Source organism: Electrona antarctica (genome assembly GCF_951216825.1).
Source record: "Electrona antarctica genome assembly, chromosome: 5".
Classification (NCBI taxonomy): domain Eukaryota; kingdom Metazoa; phylum Chordata; class Actinopteri; order Myctophiformes; family Myctophidae; genus Electrona; species Electrona antarctica.
Genome location: NC_136810.1, coordinates 38,549,695 through 38,565,445, shown reverse-complemented (window position 1 = coordinate 38,565,445; position 15,751 = coordinate 38,549,695). Strand labels below are relative to the sequence as shown.

Below are 15,751 nucleotides of genomic sequence, written 5' to 3'. Positions count from 1 at the left end.
GGAAGAAACCCTAAATACAAAGGGAATACATCATTGCACATAAAAACGACTCCAGGGTGTCTAATGAAGTACTGTAACCTCATAGACACATGAAAAACTGGAAAAATACGAAAATTGTGGCACTTCATCTTTAACCTCAGTAAAACTATACCTAAACCTAACCCTAACCCTAACACTAACCTTAACCTCAGTAAACTTAACTTGCCCGGGGGCGTGGTTATAAGCACAACCCGTGTTGGATTTAGTATGTCGCGGCCAGGCGATTGATGTCTTTACAAGGCCGCCCGGAGCCACACATTCACAGTCATATGAGCGCGGGTGGTGCTTAGGCGCCCGCACGGCCAGAGTTTGTGAGGCAATCAAGTGCTCCCCTTCCCCAGTTCAGCTACAGAGCTGCGGGATCAATGTAACGCAGCTGGGAATGATATAAGTGATTCAAGGTGTAGATTATTGTGAGATTTACTACGTGGTCTAATCAGAAACCAACCAATCAGAATCAAGTATTTGGATTAATCGTTTTAGAATAGACAATGACACTGGGCGGAAAAAAATGGGTTACAAAAATTGGAGGCTAAAATTTTAGATTAAAAAAAGTGAGTGCTTGGAAGAGATAAGGGTGAACATTGATACCCCTTTATCATTAAATACAGGTTGACAAATAAAAGCGCGCGCACACACACACACACACACACACACACACACACACACACACAGAGAGAGAGAGAGAGAGAGAGAGAGAGAGAGAGAGAGAGAGAGAGATAGAGAGAGAGAGAGAGAGAGAGAGAGAAAGAGAGGAATCCGGGGGATTAGTGTTTTTTTAAATGAACAAGAGCTGAGGTAAACTCAGATACCCTGCATTCAGCTGGGATCTTGTTTTGCTTTGAATATAGGAAGGATATAATGACATGTTTGGCATGAACCCTGACCTCGCTCTTGGACCCAGTGGAAGCTGAAATGATGGAATGGAATCAAATATTCCATATTTATTGTTAAATGACCATCAAAGTATTTTTAGCACAGCCATCGCACGCACTCACATACATACACACAGCGCATAGTGTATGCAAAAAAATAAAGCCCACATCAGCTCATAACAATACAACACTTTAATTGTGAATATATCAGATTTGCACAATCATCAACACATTGTTATAAACATTATCTCTGCTTTTGTCTTTTCTCTCTCTCTCTCTTTCTCTCTCTCTCTCTCTTACTCTCTCTCTCTCTCTCTTTTATACAGTAAATAGTAATAGTGTACAAATGTATACAAAATTGATTCAGGCTAGTCAGGTTCCACAAAAAAGAGTAATTTGTGTATTAAAGCACAATCAGAGATACCCCAGGGACACGTCGTGGGACCCCCAGGGATTGAACACATGTCAACACGCGACTCTGATAAGACACAGGCATAACCTGAACACTGTATAACGCCGGCAAGCAAGTCACCGAACAGGGATTGGTCGAGAGGACACTTTAGTCGTCTGTATGGTATACGACACTGGTTCCCAAACAGTGGCTCGGGACCCGTTTGTGGGTCGCAGACACATTTTTATGGGTCCCATTATTCTTTTTTGTTTCCTACATTTTGTTCTTTATTATTATGATTTCAAAAACATAAAAAAAAAACAATCCCAAAAAAGCTAAACTTTTCAAAATGCAATGATCGTTTTCCCAGTAATTTCATGAAGAAAGCAAAGAAAAAAAAGTAAGAAATTCCATAAATTACAAAACAAATGTTGAAGAAGTATAGCTAAAATAGCCGATCTACAAGCTCACAACACGCCGTGGAGCAACGCGTTGTGAGCTTGTAGATCTGCTATTTTCACTACTTTGGTGTCCCGGGCAAACTCTCTTTTGGGTCTCAGGCTAAAAAGTTTGGGAACCACTGGTATAATGGTGTGACTACCATGCCTTATATGGTAAAGCTACTTGTAAGACTAACATGAAAAGATCCAATGCACGCGTGATGTCAAAGAATGTGACGGTCAGTGTCCTCTGGAGCAGGTCTAGAGACGTTGACCAACCGGCGCAGGCAGCGTTCCAACACATAGAAACAAGCTCATCCCATTACATTGCAGCATTCAGACACCGAGCTCTCGGCATCCTGCTTCACAGCACTTAATAGAGCAACACAAAGAGGAAACGAGCAGAAGGGAGGAGGAGGAGTAGAACGGAGAAGATTAAAAATAATAATAATATTAATAATCAACAACTAAGAAACAGTCGTGGTTTTGATACGCTCATCTCATTCACAAGTCATCTTGGCTCCTGAGGTCTTGGAGACACAAGCTCAACTCTGGTTCGGGAACTACAGTCGAGTGTCCATCATGGAATGAACTGAAATGCCAGGTCCACAATCAGAATATAGTATTCATATTTGTATTTGGGACAAAATTCACATATAGGGGTGGGACGATATATCGATATTACGATATATCGCGATGTATATCACCGCGATATATATATCGTATCGTCCTCCCAATATCGTGATATTGATTCATTAGTACTAGTAGTAGGAGGCTACCCATTGTTGAGGACAGACAAGTTGTGGACAAGTTGCAAAGTTGCAGGAGGCAAGATTCATGTACTCATTGGCCAGTTTGTGACACAAAAACTCTTGTAAGATTTTGGAATAATTAAATACATAATTCCAGATTTTTGCCTTTTGCCTTTGTTATTTTTTCATTTTCGGTATCATGATATATTGTTGATGAAATCTCTTCGTGATCATTATCGAGGGCCTAATTTTGCCACAGATATCGTATCGTAAGGTACCCATATCGTCCCACATAAATTCACAACTGTAACCATAATATAATTAATAAATTAACTGACTAAGGGGTACTGCTGCTATACCGTACCAAACATTAGCAGCATCCGTAGGAATACAACTGGGATGCAGTTATTCCAATACAGAGTGACTAATAGAGCTACGTAGGCACTGGGAATGTGATGCATTAATTCAATGACAACCAAAGCTGTCGGACCAAGTACAAACATGTTGGAATCTTACTTATCTATTCCTACACAAGATATATCCTGATATATTATCTCTACTGCACCAGCTCTGCTCAACATCCACTCTCAGTGAGGTATACAGTATTCGACCAGTATTTCCCAACCCTGGTCTTCCGATACTAATGGTTTTCCATTATCCCAGGTCTTTAAATTGCATGAACTCTGTGTCCCGAGTCAAACTAGTCCCTGATTAGATTTCTAGAATGACAAGGACACAGGGTGAACACATTAGGTTTAATACCCATTACCTAATGTAGAAAGCTAGCATGGTTGGGTTGTGTAACTTTGTTACATCAACTAAACCTGCCACGTCTATCAGTTCTGTAGGCTATAGATTCATTCACTTAAAAAAAGAACAAAAGAACACTGCTGGGCCTCGAATACTAAACAGTGGGCAGCTGAAATCAGGCACTCTGGAACTCTGGAATTTTCTTTTTTTCTTTGTTACAGTAGCTTACCCTGCTCCTCCTCTATATCAGTTGTTCTCAAAGCTTAGGTCCTTGAAGAGGTTTCAGGTACTCCCCAGCAAAATGAGTTAGTATAGCATCAAACTCAGTTAAACTACTTTAACCCATATACTGTACATCCACAAGCTAACAACGCACCACAATGCTGTGTGTTGTAATCTTTTCGGATGGGGTACACAATAAGTTGGGGGTCCTTGACATGAAAACATTTGTGAACCACCGCTGCATATTATCACGTTGCAGGAGATTTGGATTGTACACACTGATGGAGCTCCAAAATAAAACTCTCATTACAGAAAGAGAGCCCCATGTTACCTGATGCTCATCACACAGAATCAATTCCAGGAACGGAGGGTCTGCATCACAAGATTGCATGTCCAGGTTTTGTCAGAGACAAGGTCAGGTAAGCATCTGATCGGCTGGGCTGTGACGGATGTCCGTGGCTGGTTTAAAGGTCTTGGTCTTTAACAACTTTTCAATAGTCGTGCCCCAGACGTTAGATATCCATCTGATGTGAGACTGCAGATTGCCTGGTATTCATGCGTACTGTACATGCACTGTACAGTTCCTTGGTACGGCATGGCGCTTTGGGGTTGGGGCACTGATGCCATCTTCAGATCATTAAGGAACGCATGCTGCTATGCTACAACAACTGAGATAATCTCTCAACGCTATTTGGAGTACAAAAAAAGGAATAAATTATCATAATAATAAAACAAAACAAAATCCTCCAACAAAACTTTCTTAGTTTATCCCAAAGTGGAATCACTTAGCTATATGCCTACAATATAAGGGTTTAATATGCAATAAATATTTTAAGCCAACAACCAATAAGAACGACTACACAAATCATCGCTGTCAGTGAAATAAGTCAGTCTTTGAGTAATGCCTGGTTGGCATAGTGGGACAGCTTGTCAAACTTCCCTCCTCCGTCGGCAGGTAAAATAAATCATAGAGAAACAACACATGAGACAGAATTAAAGGGCTTGGTTAGCTCTTGCACCATAAGTTAGTATAAAGTAGTCGTATACCATGGAATAGAGTGCAGTGGAGCACAGTATATTCTTTGTTGGAGAATGACAGGGAGTGGAAATGAATGAGCACCCTTTGGCATCGGAGAGAGAGTGGGAGAAAGGCTCCTCTTACGCACTGGCAGTGAGTTAACAAATCGGCAATGGCATCAGTGTACTTGATATTGTGTGTCAGAACAAACTGTCTCGATGCAAATGTGCTTTGCACCCTTTCCACGGAGCATGAGCACATGGGTGGGTAAGAGTGTAACTGTGAGAAGTGGTGTAGATAGGTGTGTGTGTCAAGGTTATTATAGCTTGAAAATGTTCAGTAAGTAAGTTATTAACTCATTCAAATAATATATTTATATCTTAAAGGAGGTTTTCTAGTTCTGTTGTTTTAGTTACATTTTATATTAGTCTTAGTGTCAGTTTTTGTTTTTAAATATAGGGTACTTGTCCAAGGCCAAGATTAAAAAAAAAGTTTCAGAAAAAGCATTGTGTAATGAAAACTCAACAAAACACCATACCATTTAAAAACGTTTTCACAGTTGGAACAGATCAACAACCATCCACTAAACAGCTATAAAAGACTTCAACATCATCATCAACGACAACAACAACAACAGCCCACAAGATGCAGCCTCTTATATTAGCTTTTCAAATGGACTTGGGATTTTCCCCATGTTGAGAAATGATATTCTGTCACCTTTCACTACAAGGCACTTGCTCTTATCTGTGACACAGTCATGTTCAAAGTAATCCCTGTAGGGACTCTGAGACTTTTGTTTGACCACAGCGGGAATAATAACACTGACACCACAACAAAAATCGGAAGCTAGATTTCCTATACCAGGCTTATGCATAAAATTAAATTGACAAAGCTGAAAACTATGGACATTTTCTTTATAATTGGTTTTAGTTTTAGTTGGTTTTCACATTAAGTTTTGTTACTTACCTGCAGTTAGGTTTTTCGTTAACTATTTAACTATAATAACCTTGGTGTGTGTGTGTGTGTGTGTGTGTGTGTGTGTGTGTGTGTGTGTGTGTGTGGGGGGGGGGGGGGGTCATGAGTGGCGTAAGGATGTGATGAGCCACAGTAGCAGCAGTTGGAGTCCAAGCATTGGCAGAAGGGAGGGGCTCAAAAACGTCCCACCACCGCAGTCAGAATCATCTTCCTGTCGGGTGAAAAAGTGTATAGTTAGTAAGGTAGCAACGATGGAAAGATCATGTCAAATGGTTGATATATTAGTATAGTAGGCTATTTGTCACTGTCTGGTAGAAACCAGCTACCGGTAACTAAATTTTTCTTAAATCAATATTGAACACCCTTTACATCTGTGTCTTTCATTTTGAACACCCTTTACATCTGTCTTTCATTTTGAACACCCTTTACATCTGTGTCTTTCATTTCCTGAAAATGAACATTTTGGAGTTAGCTGGTTTCTGCCGACAGCAGAGATATTATAACTATGCCTACGAACCTATATTAGCAAAGACAACCACTTAACCGTTTGACCGCCGGGATTAATCAATCTATTTATCGCGCATTGCCAAGGTTTTATCGCGCGCAAACCTTATTTTGAAGAGCCAAATATCCGTAACCAGATATTACAATGACACAATGCTGTGTGTGGTGTCTTGACCGGTTGTTGTTCTCTCGGTCGGTTGCGCCTGCTGTCGGCCGTTGAAAAACCTTTTCACCAGAAACGACATTCATTGCGCCAATTTGGAGATACAGGCCATTGAAAGCTGTGTGTGTGTGTGTGTGTGTGTGTGTGTGTGTGTGTGTGTGTGTGTGTGTGTGTGTGTGTGTGTCCGTCCGGCAATAATCTTGCAAACCCAAAACACACTGCCAACAATGGGGCTCTGATTAAGCCGAAACATTGTCGGAATTTAGATTTGGGTAATGTTCTATGACTACCAATGGCCCTTGATAGATGACTGCCATGTTAAGTACGATATCCATACTGGAGGCACACCGTTCTCTGGATTTCGTTTTTTTTGGAACACAATTCATAAGTGAAGTAAAATATAATGGGAAACTTTATGAACCAGGACGCGTAACTTTGAGGTACTCAATAGGCAGCAATATTAATTTTCTTTCAGCCAGATTGAGTTAGTCATATACATTTGAGCTTGTAATCAATGACTACGAGTTCTGTTTGTTGGCATTAGAGGTCCCCTGAGTAGCTTACCTGCAGCTAAAAGTACGTAGTGAATAAGATAAGATAAGTGCATTGCATGCTAAGTTCAAACAACTGGGGCACAAAAATAGCCTTCTGCCTAATTGTAGCGGAAATATTATTAGCAAATCTGGGCCTCATTCCTTTGTATAGCATGCATGTGTGAAGGAGCGCAGTTGGCAGAGGACATGCATAGCTTCATTCTGTTTGATGAGACCGTTCAGGAAATCCGTGCGCGCCCAAATTCCAAGAAGGGGGGATCTGCAGGGTGCACCGTCAAAAGACAGGAAAGCCCTGTGCTGCTTCCTATGTTTACCCGAGTGAGGATATGTATGGATTCGGAAGTATTCTCTCTTCCCATGAAGAGACGCGAGGAAAAGGGTGTCCTACACTTTCACTCTCCATTCTTCTTACAGTAGCTGTCCCTTCTCAGCAGTATTAGCTTGTGGGGGCAAAGGGGGCAGAGGGCTTTAGTAAGGGCTGTTTTTAATGTTATAATTTCTTATTTTTTTATTTCAATGATGATGGAGTTACTGACCATCAATAAATGTTAAATGTTTTACACTATAAAATAGGCCAAAATTGATTATAATTAATTGATTTTGTTATCTTTGGTTAGTTTGCAACTAAAATAAGAATAAGAATAAGGTTGCGGATACAAGCGGACGAAATTAGTTTTCTCAGGGTGAGACGTTCAATCACGTGAGACTGAGACTCGGAGTAGACCTGCTGCTTCTTCGCTTGCAAAGGAGCCAGTTTAGGTGGTTCGGGCATCTAGTAAGGATGCCTCCCGAGCGTTTCTCTAGGGAGGTCCTCTTTGCACGTCCCACTGGAAGGAGACCCCGGGGTAGACCAAGGGCCATCCCACTGGAAGGAGACCCCGGGGTAGACCAAGGGCCAGATGGAAGGAGACCCCGGGGTAGACCAAGGGCCGTCCCACTGGAAGGAGACCCCGGGGTAGACCAAGGGCCAGATGGGAGGATTACATCTTCACACTGGCCTGGGAATCCCCCAGGAGGAAGTTGCTACTGTTGCTATGGAGAGGGAAGACTAGAGGTCTCTGCTGGAACTGTTGCCCCCGCGATCCATCCCCTTGTTTGAAGATGGATGGATGGTTTGTGTTCCTTATTTTAAGAAGTTATGCGGCGCTGCATTTGTCACTATCCCCTAACTGTACTGTCATCTCGACTAAATGTTTGAATAGGCTTTGTATAATATTGTACTTTGTATTTGCCAAGTTTCTCACCAAATACTGAGACAGCCATAGTGACTATATATGTATGCTCCTTGGCACTCTTGGGTATTTTATCCACATGTAAACAAGGCATATAGTGCTCGGATACAGTACGCGTGGCCTGTCACTGTCCATTGGCAGTGGTGCTGAACCATTCGCCATTCCACGTGTGAGGTATGTGTGCTATCCTTGGTTTGTCCATTGTATGGTGACAATACAATGGACAATGGTGACACCTCCTATTTTCTTTTTGTGTCCATCAAAAAGAAAGTCGTCTTCTGGCTTGCTTGGCTCAATACGTGACAATTGTGTTGTTTAGGATAGGATATCAGCTATTTATATTACAATAGTAAAACTAAAGAGTCTTGCTCTGCCCGTTTCCCAGCCCTTCCTTCAACTAAACATTATTGCTACAAGTCTGTGCGTGCGTGCGTGCGTGCGTGCGTGCGTGCGTGCGTGGTATCACTGGTATGTCTGGCTGTGGGAGTCTAATTATGAAAATTCCTTCATACAGATATAATATTTACACATCTGATGTTCAAAGATGGTCACAGGCCACACCCTTCCCCTTACATTTCAAATAATTTACATAAACCTATACTGTATATTTTTTTATCCACATATTTCAGATCATTTCGAAAATATGAAGTTGAGTTACAGGTACAGTAGCATGACCTATCCATGAACCATGCCCAAGGGTGTGTCCAAAATATGGTGTACAGTAGGGTGTGAGTCGAATATATATATATAAATATGTGTATATGTATATTTTTCAGGGCTATAGCGGAGTCATGATTGTAACACTATGCCATAACATTGTTGGTATTCAAATTGTCCAGATTAAGACTATAGGCTACTAACAGATTGAAATAAAGTTCATAAAAAGAAGAACATAAAAAGCAGAGAACACATTCCACGTTCCCCCCAGAGAACACATTCATCACCTGGATATAAAAACAAATGTGACTCAGTTAGTCCAGCCTACTGTAGCTGTACACAATGACTGTATCTGTCTTAGCAAATACCACTGATCACAGGACAATGGCCGACTGTCTATGACGTGGGCGTAGGCACATCCATTAAGTCTGCTTAATGCTAAGAATTTACTTAGAACCAATTGTTTTCGGGGAGTGCGTTTGTGTCATCCACTGTGCCGTTGCAGCGTCCACAACACTGACCGATGGACTAGGGCTGGCTCAGTCGTGTTTGAGCACTAACCCCGAGTTCAGCATCAGCACCAGCAATAGCAGGAGAGGGGTGGGGCTCAAACCTGAGCCTCTGCTGCTGATTGGGCACAAGGGCTCATCCTACCGTGATGGACGTGAGTGGCAGCGAATGGGAAACGTAGACACAAAGCAAAAGCAAAAAAAAGGAAAATAATGAGCAGAAAGATAATGACGTGAAGAGAAACATAAAACAGGGAGAGTTGCATGCCAAATGTACAGCACATAAATAAGAAGACAAGAAAGTTGTTGCTTGGGTGGAAACCTCATATGTCGCAAGCAGTTTATTTTCTGAAATCAAATTAAAAAATCCGGTATACAGATCGGCAATCTTTTGCAACTTTTGTGACACTGTAGTATGACAAAGTAGGGCAATACTTTACAGTGGGAAAAAAAACTATAAAAAGTTAAAATATGGAGATACAAGGTTTCTGCCTGCGGCAGCAATGAAGTGTTAAACTAAGGAATAAATGAAAGTTGAATGGCAACAGAACAGAATAGCATGCAGAAAAGCCCAGGGCTGTCTGATGAAGACCAGAGGCTGATGAGGTCAACATTAAGGGGGCTTAATTCTCTGGGAGAACTTTCCAGCAATATTTCCAGAATGAACCCGCACACACGCACGCACGCACGCACGCACGCACGCACGCACGCACGCACGCACGCACGCACGCACGCACGCACGCACGCACGCACACACACACACACACACACACACACACACACACACACACACACACACACACACACACACACACACAAAAAGACACCCTCTGTGTCTTACAGTACGTTCAGTGGTGTAAAGTGACTAAGTGCATTAAGTACTGTACTTAAGTACAATTTTGATACTTTTACTTGACAGGAGTATTTCACATTTTCAGTACTTTGACTTCTACTCCACTAAATCTCAGAGGCAAAAATGTTACTTTTACTCCACTACAATTATTTGTAACTTTTATTTAATACTTTTGATTATTTGATTATTATTACTATTATAATAAAAAAACATACACTAACCACGTCAGCCCTATATACATTTAAGATATTTTTGAAAATAGCCAATCTACAAGCTCACAATGCGACACATTGTTAGCTTGTACATCTGCTATTTTCAAAAGATGTTTAAACATTGAAACAGTAGTACCAAGTACATTTAGATGCCAATACCTTTGTACTTTTACTCAAGTACATTTTGATTTCCGGAGTTTTACTCCTACATTGCGGTATTGATACTTTTACGTATAAAAGTAAAAACTTTGAGTTAACTTTCTCCCCCACTGTCTGTCTGTGTCTTACATTTTCGTCGTTGTCGAAACACACGTCCGGTCCTTTCCTGTAGCGAGGGTTCTGAGCCAGTTCGCACAGGTCTGGGCCCTCGGCTGGACATGCACACACTCAGGAAAACACGCCCTGCCATCAACGAGGCACATCAAACACTGGACACATTCTCACCACAATAGTCAAATCAATCAGGGCTCGTGAATCGCTCACTTTCTTTGCAACCAGAAGAGAGCCTTGGCTCCATGCAGAGACTGTGCGGTTTGACTCCCTGAGCCATCTCTGAAATGGTAATCAAACATGGCAGTCAGACTATAGCCCTCGGGCAATAAAGAAAATGAGCATTAAAATTACAATTATTTTTCTTCTGTAAGGAAAAGTGGAGGCATTTATCATGTGGATGAGTGTGTCCACATCTAGTATCTCTGCATGTGTGTGTGTGCATGTGCATAGTGTATATCTGCATGTGTGTGTGTGCATGTGCATAGTGTAATTGCTGTATAGGTACATAAGCATGATGCACCTACTGTATACTGCAGATGTAAGACGATTGGATCAAGATCTGCTATATTTTGGACAACTTAAATGGTTGGCAATTTAAATAATTTCAAATGTTTTGCTGATATCCACGAGAGATAGGGAAAGACATCCGTATGGCAGCCTCAGCAATAAATTTACATGATATTATATGACTACAAGGCCCTGCAGTATTGTGAAACCAGTGAGCGTAACATTACTGACAGCGATAAAACAGAAACAAATGATTAATTTCATTTTATTTTCCCCTCCCGTCGCAGACTTTATAAATATAGCCTGCTAATGTAAACACTGTATTCTCAGACAGACATTTAAATGTGTACTCATTACCATGCCGTGTCATTTCAATGCGGTTCTCAGGTTCTCAGGTTTTCTGAGAAGAACGCTTATACGTGTGAGATTGTGTCTGTGCTCTTTTATATTTATGTTTGTACTCGGGAGAAAAAGCCTTAACTTGGAAGGGTGTAATTTAGAGGCATGACTAAATCTAAACCCAAACTTAAATGTATCCAACGATCAGTGGTGGAAAGTACATTTACTTTATTTTGTGTTTCCAATTTACAATACTTATATTGTACTTTTACTCCACTGCATTTATTTGAAAACATTAGTTACTGTAGTTACTTTGTAGATTTTGATTATTATTACAAAACATACATTTCCCACTTCAACCCTATAGTTAACTGTTACATTATGACTTTATACAGTTGAAAACTTGAAATAAGCCATTATGCATAAAGCGTACTTTCTACTTTTGGTACTTTTATCCAAGTACATTTTGAATTTGGGACTTTTACTTGTAAGGGAGTATTTCTATATTGCAGTATTGATACTTTTATTTACTGTAAGTAAAACATTTTAGTACTTTTTCCACCACTGCCAACGATTAGGGTCAGGTTAAGGTTACGCTAAAGGGCTTCAGTAGTCATTTAGGGAATGAGTGTTCAGATTGCGGGTCATGAATGGTAATCAATGGAATTTCCTAGAAAAGCTAGAAATCTGTGTGTGTATGTCCACGCACGCTTGTATCTCTGCGTGACCTCCTTAGCAGAACGTCGAGCGAATACCGAACTGCAGTGCCGCGACCCCGCCGCGACCTCTTATGATGACACTTTTACTGTTACACCAGCAGGAAGCTCTATGTCACAGACACATCTGTCTAACAGACCGCCGAAATACACAACCTGCCTGCATGCATGCGCACATGCACACTCACCATGCAGGGGCCCCGGTGACACGCGCGCACACACAAACACACTCTACACGGGGCCCCGATGACATGCACGCGCGCACCCAAACACTCTCGGCACGGGACCCCGATGAATTCAAACAAAGAAATCTAATCTGACTTGCAACATGAGAGCCTCTTTCGTAACGCATTTGCTTTACTGTGCACCTGTGAACATTCAAGGAGTGGACCTATACAACTCAGAAGGGTCCATTTGGTTATATTTGTAGGCCTACACTCTTCCAAGACAGTGTGATTAAAGGTGTAGATTAGAAAGTGAAATGAGGAGACAAAATTGGAAATTGAAAGCTAAAAGAAAAAAAGATGAAAGGGGAATTTCTCCCTAAACCTTTTTTTACAAAAGTAAGTTGATAATTATGTATATTGACCAAAAAAAACAACGCTAGAACGCCTATTCAATCGCGCAGTTGGTTTTTGTTTTTTGTTCACATCTGTTCTAGATGATGTGACAGCAACACTCCATGCATTGTTGACACTGCACTCTTCCTGGTCTACGTGAGCTGATGTTAGACCCCCCCCCCCCTCCCCCCCCCCCCCAGCAGCAGCCCCAGCTCCCCTATATCTTTATTTTTTTTTAAATATTTGTTTTGGTCAATATACATAATTATCAACTTACTTTTGTAAAAAAAAGTTTAGGGAGAAATTCCCCTTTAACATGAGTTTCCTGATAAGCTGAAATAGGCAACCAACTTGGAAGTGTAGTTTCTATTGCTGAAGAGACAGGGGGACCTCAAAAAAAGGGGAAAAAAACCCCTTGTTTTAACCATCACCATATCACCACCATATCACTTACACTTATACCTTTAACCCAGTGGTATTCAACCAGTGGTCCTTGAGGGGATTCCAGGTGGTCCCCAAAATGACGGAGAGTTGGTTAGAGTTAAAATAGACCAAATTGAGAGTGTAAAATGAGTGTAACATTTTACACTCATTTAAGTGTTAAATCATCGTTAAACATCTGCATTACTTAATTTAAAAGAATAGAGAATTTTTCTTAAATAACTTTTTATCCCACGATTTTGTAACCCATTTTTCACCCCTGTGTCAATTATCTAATGTGATCCTGGGCTCTACACACCCTCCGCCAACCTAGAACTCATGCTTCCTTAAATAGAGCATTTTTGATCAAGGTTTGCCTGTTATCTCTCCTAATGGTACCAACAGCAATGCAGCATGGAATTGCCGACAAAATCTTATCCAACAATAATTGGATTGGGTCTGCGAGGCTAAATCTCAACAAGCGGTGGTCCGTGGCTCACATGCCCGATAAATAATGGGCCTTGATATGAACAGGGTTGAAATCCACTGCTTTAACCCTGCACTGAGGATTAGCCTTGTACTGTCTGGACACTGCAGGTGTGTCACTTAAAAAGAGTTTTAAAGCCCACAGGATGCCGGGTGGTGGACAGAGGGAGGGCCACAGGGCTATAGGAGGAAGTGGATCTGTCCGTTTGATTTTCACGGAGCGAGGGGAAAGGATACAGGGCTGCTCCGCCTGCGTGCGTGTGTGTGTGTGTGTGTGTGTGTGTGTGTGTGTGTGTGTGTGTGTGTGTGTGTGTGTGTGTGTTTTACGGAACGAGGGGAAAGGATACAGGGCTGCTCGGCCTGTCTGAGAGGTCTGGGATCGCATGACAAGCACATCGCCTTGGCATCGGTGATCAGGAACACCAAGTTAGTGTTCGGCAACTTCTCAGCACGATACATCCTGAAAGAAACGCGCACACACGCACGCGCACACACACATACACACACACGTGCACACACACGCGTTTGTTAGATCACATTCCAGCTTCTACAGAGAGCTGCATGGAGACCCCCAGTGCTTAGATGTGCGCACTCACACACACACACACACACACACACGCCCAAACACACACACAGACATTTAATAAATAACACTAGTCTAGTTTAGATGTAGACAGAATTACATACACTATACAATGTGCATACTATATATATATTGTGCGCGCACACACACACACACACACACACACACACACACACACACACACACACACACACACACACACACACACACACACACACACACACACACACACACACACACACACACACACACCTCCTCAAGGGATTGGCCTTGTTTATGGTGACCGTTAAAGTTGGGGTGTCTCTGGTCGTTAACATCGGGGAGAGACGCATGGGCCACGTGGGGCTCATAACACGCTGCATTTAACCCCCGGGACTACCACAGTTGACACAGGAAAGCATTTCCTCTTGTGAAGTGCTTTAATTTGAAACGCGCGCATTTTTGTATATGCGTGCGTGCGTGTGTGCGAGTGTGTGTGTGTGTGTGTGTGTGTGTGTTTGTTTGGGGGGGGCGACATGAAAGCGTTTTCCTCTGCGTTTCCATCCGCTGACAGATCAAGGTAATCTGCATGTGATCAGAAGCCCGTCAGACCAACAGCTGGCAGAGAGTAGACTGGAAAAATATTATAGAGAGAGAGAGAGAGAGAGAGAGAGAGAGAGAGAGAGGAAACCGTTGTGGAGTTGCAGGGGGGTGAGCTGACGGTCCAGGAAGTGGGCGAGCGAGAGGTGAGAGATCTGTTGCACGTCGCTCTGTACAACACGTGTACTGTACAGACTGAACACATGATCACACTCACACAGGCACGCGCATGCACGCACAAACACACACACACACACACACACACACACACACACACACACACACACACACACACACACACACACCAAGGCACAATGTACGCAGCACAATTCCTTACAGGTCCATTTGGGTCCCTCATCTTTAAGCTATTCAAGTGTTATTATAGGAAACACATGGCACACGCACGCACGCACGCACGCACGCACGCACGCACGCACGCACGCACGCACGCACGCACACACACACACACATACACACACCTTGAGCAGTTTATACAGTCCAGTACACCTGAGTAGGATCTCTCGTCATTATCAAAGAAGTACTGTGTCTGCTCCGTGATGCAGCTCTCCTTAAACATGGCATCTGAGATGTCTTCATCAGCTGACACTACTGCAGCACACAACACAGACAGATGGAGAACACATGGCACACAATACATAAATGAATGAATAAACAAATAGAGATAAATAAATAGAAATCCCTCCCTCGCGGCATCTGACATGTCTTCATCAGCGGCCTCCACTACACGTATAGAACATTAGTACTGAATCACTGTGCAGGTGTTTCTGCATGTTTAGCTCATTGAATATAAGTCCTGTACTGCAGTGGTTTTCAACCAGTGGTCCTTGAGGGGGTTCCAGGTGGTCCCTATAGCTAAATGATGGAGAATCACTAACCAATTGGACCCTTATTAGGTATTTAACTCTTGCTAGTACTGTACTGTACTTCGTAGTACTGTACTGTACTGTACTGTACTGTACTGTACTGTACTGTACTGTACTGTACTGTACTGTACTGTACTGTACTGTACTGTACTGTACTGTTATTCATAGTGCTGTACTGTACTGTACTGTACTGTACTGTACTGTACTGTACTGTACTGTACTGTATTTTGTAATACTGTACTGTATTGTTCTGTGCTG

General features: G+C 42.1%; 1 protein-coding gene across 1 annotated transcript in view; it reads right to left on the bottom strand.

Moving 5' to 3' along the window:
- Positions 1-5,562: 5,562 nt before the first annotated feature.
- Positions 5,563-15,751, bottom strand: part of LOC306923967 (voltage-dependent calcium channel subunit alpha-2/delta-1) — a gene marked incomplete at both ends in the record, with an annotated part of 153,476 nt that continues 143,287 nt past the window's right edge. Inside the window, 4 exons of the mRNA XM_079502312.1 lie at positions 5,563-5,673; positions 10,435-10,517; positions 13,795-13,907; positions 15,089-15,218. Coding sequence (XP_079358438.1) covers positions 5,563-5,673; positions 10,435-10,517; positions 13,795-13,907; positions 15,089-15,218 — 437 coding nt within the window. The remainder of the gene's footprint in view (positions 5,674-10,434; positions 10,518-13,794; positions 13,908-15,088; positions 15,219-15,751) is intronic.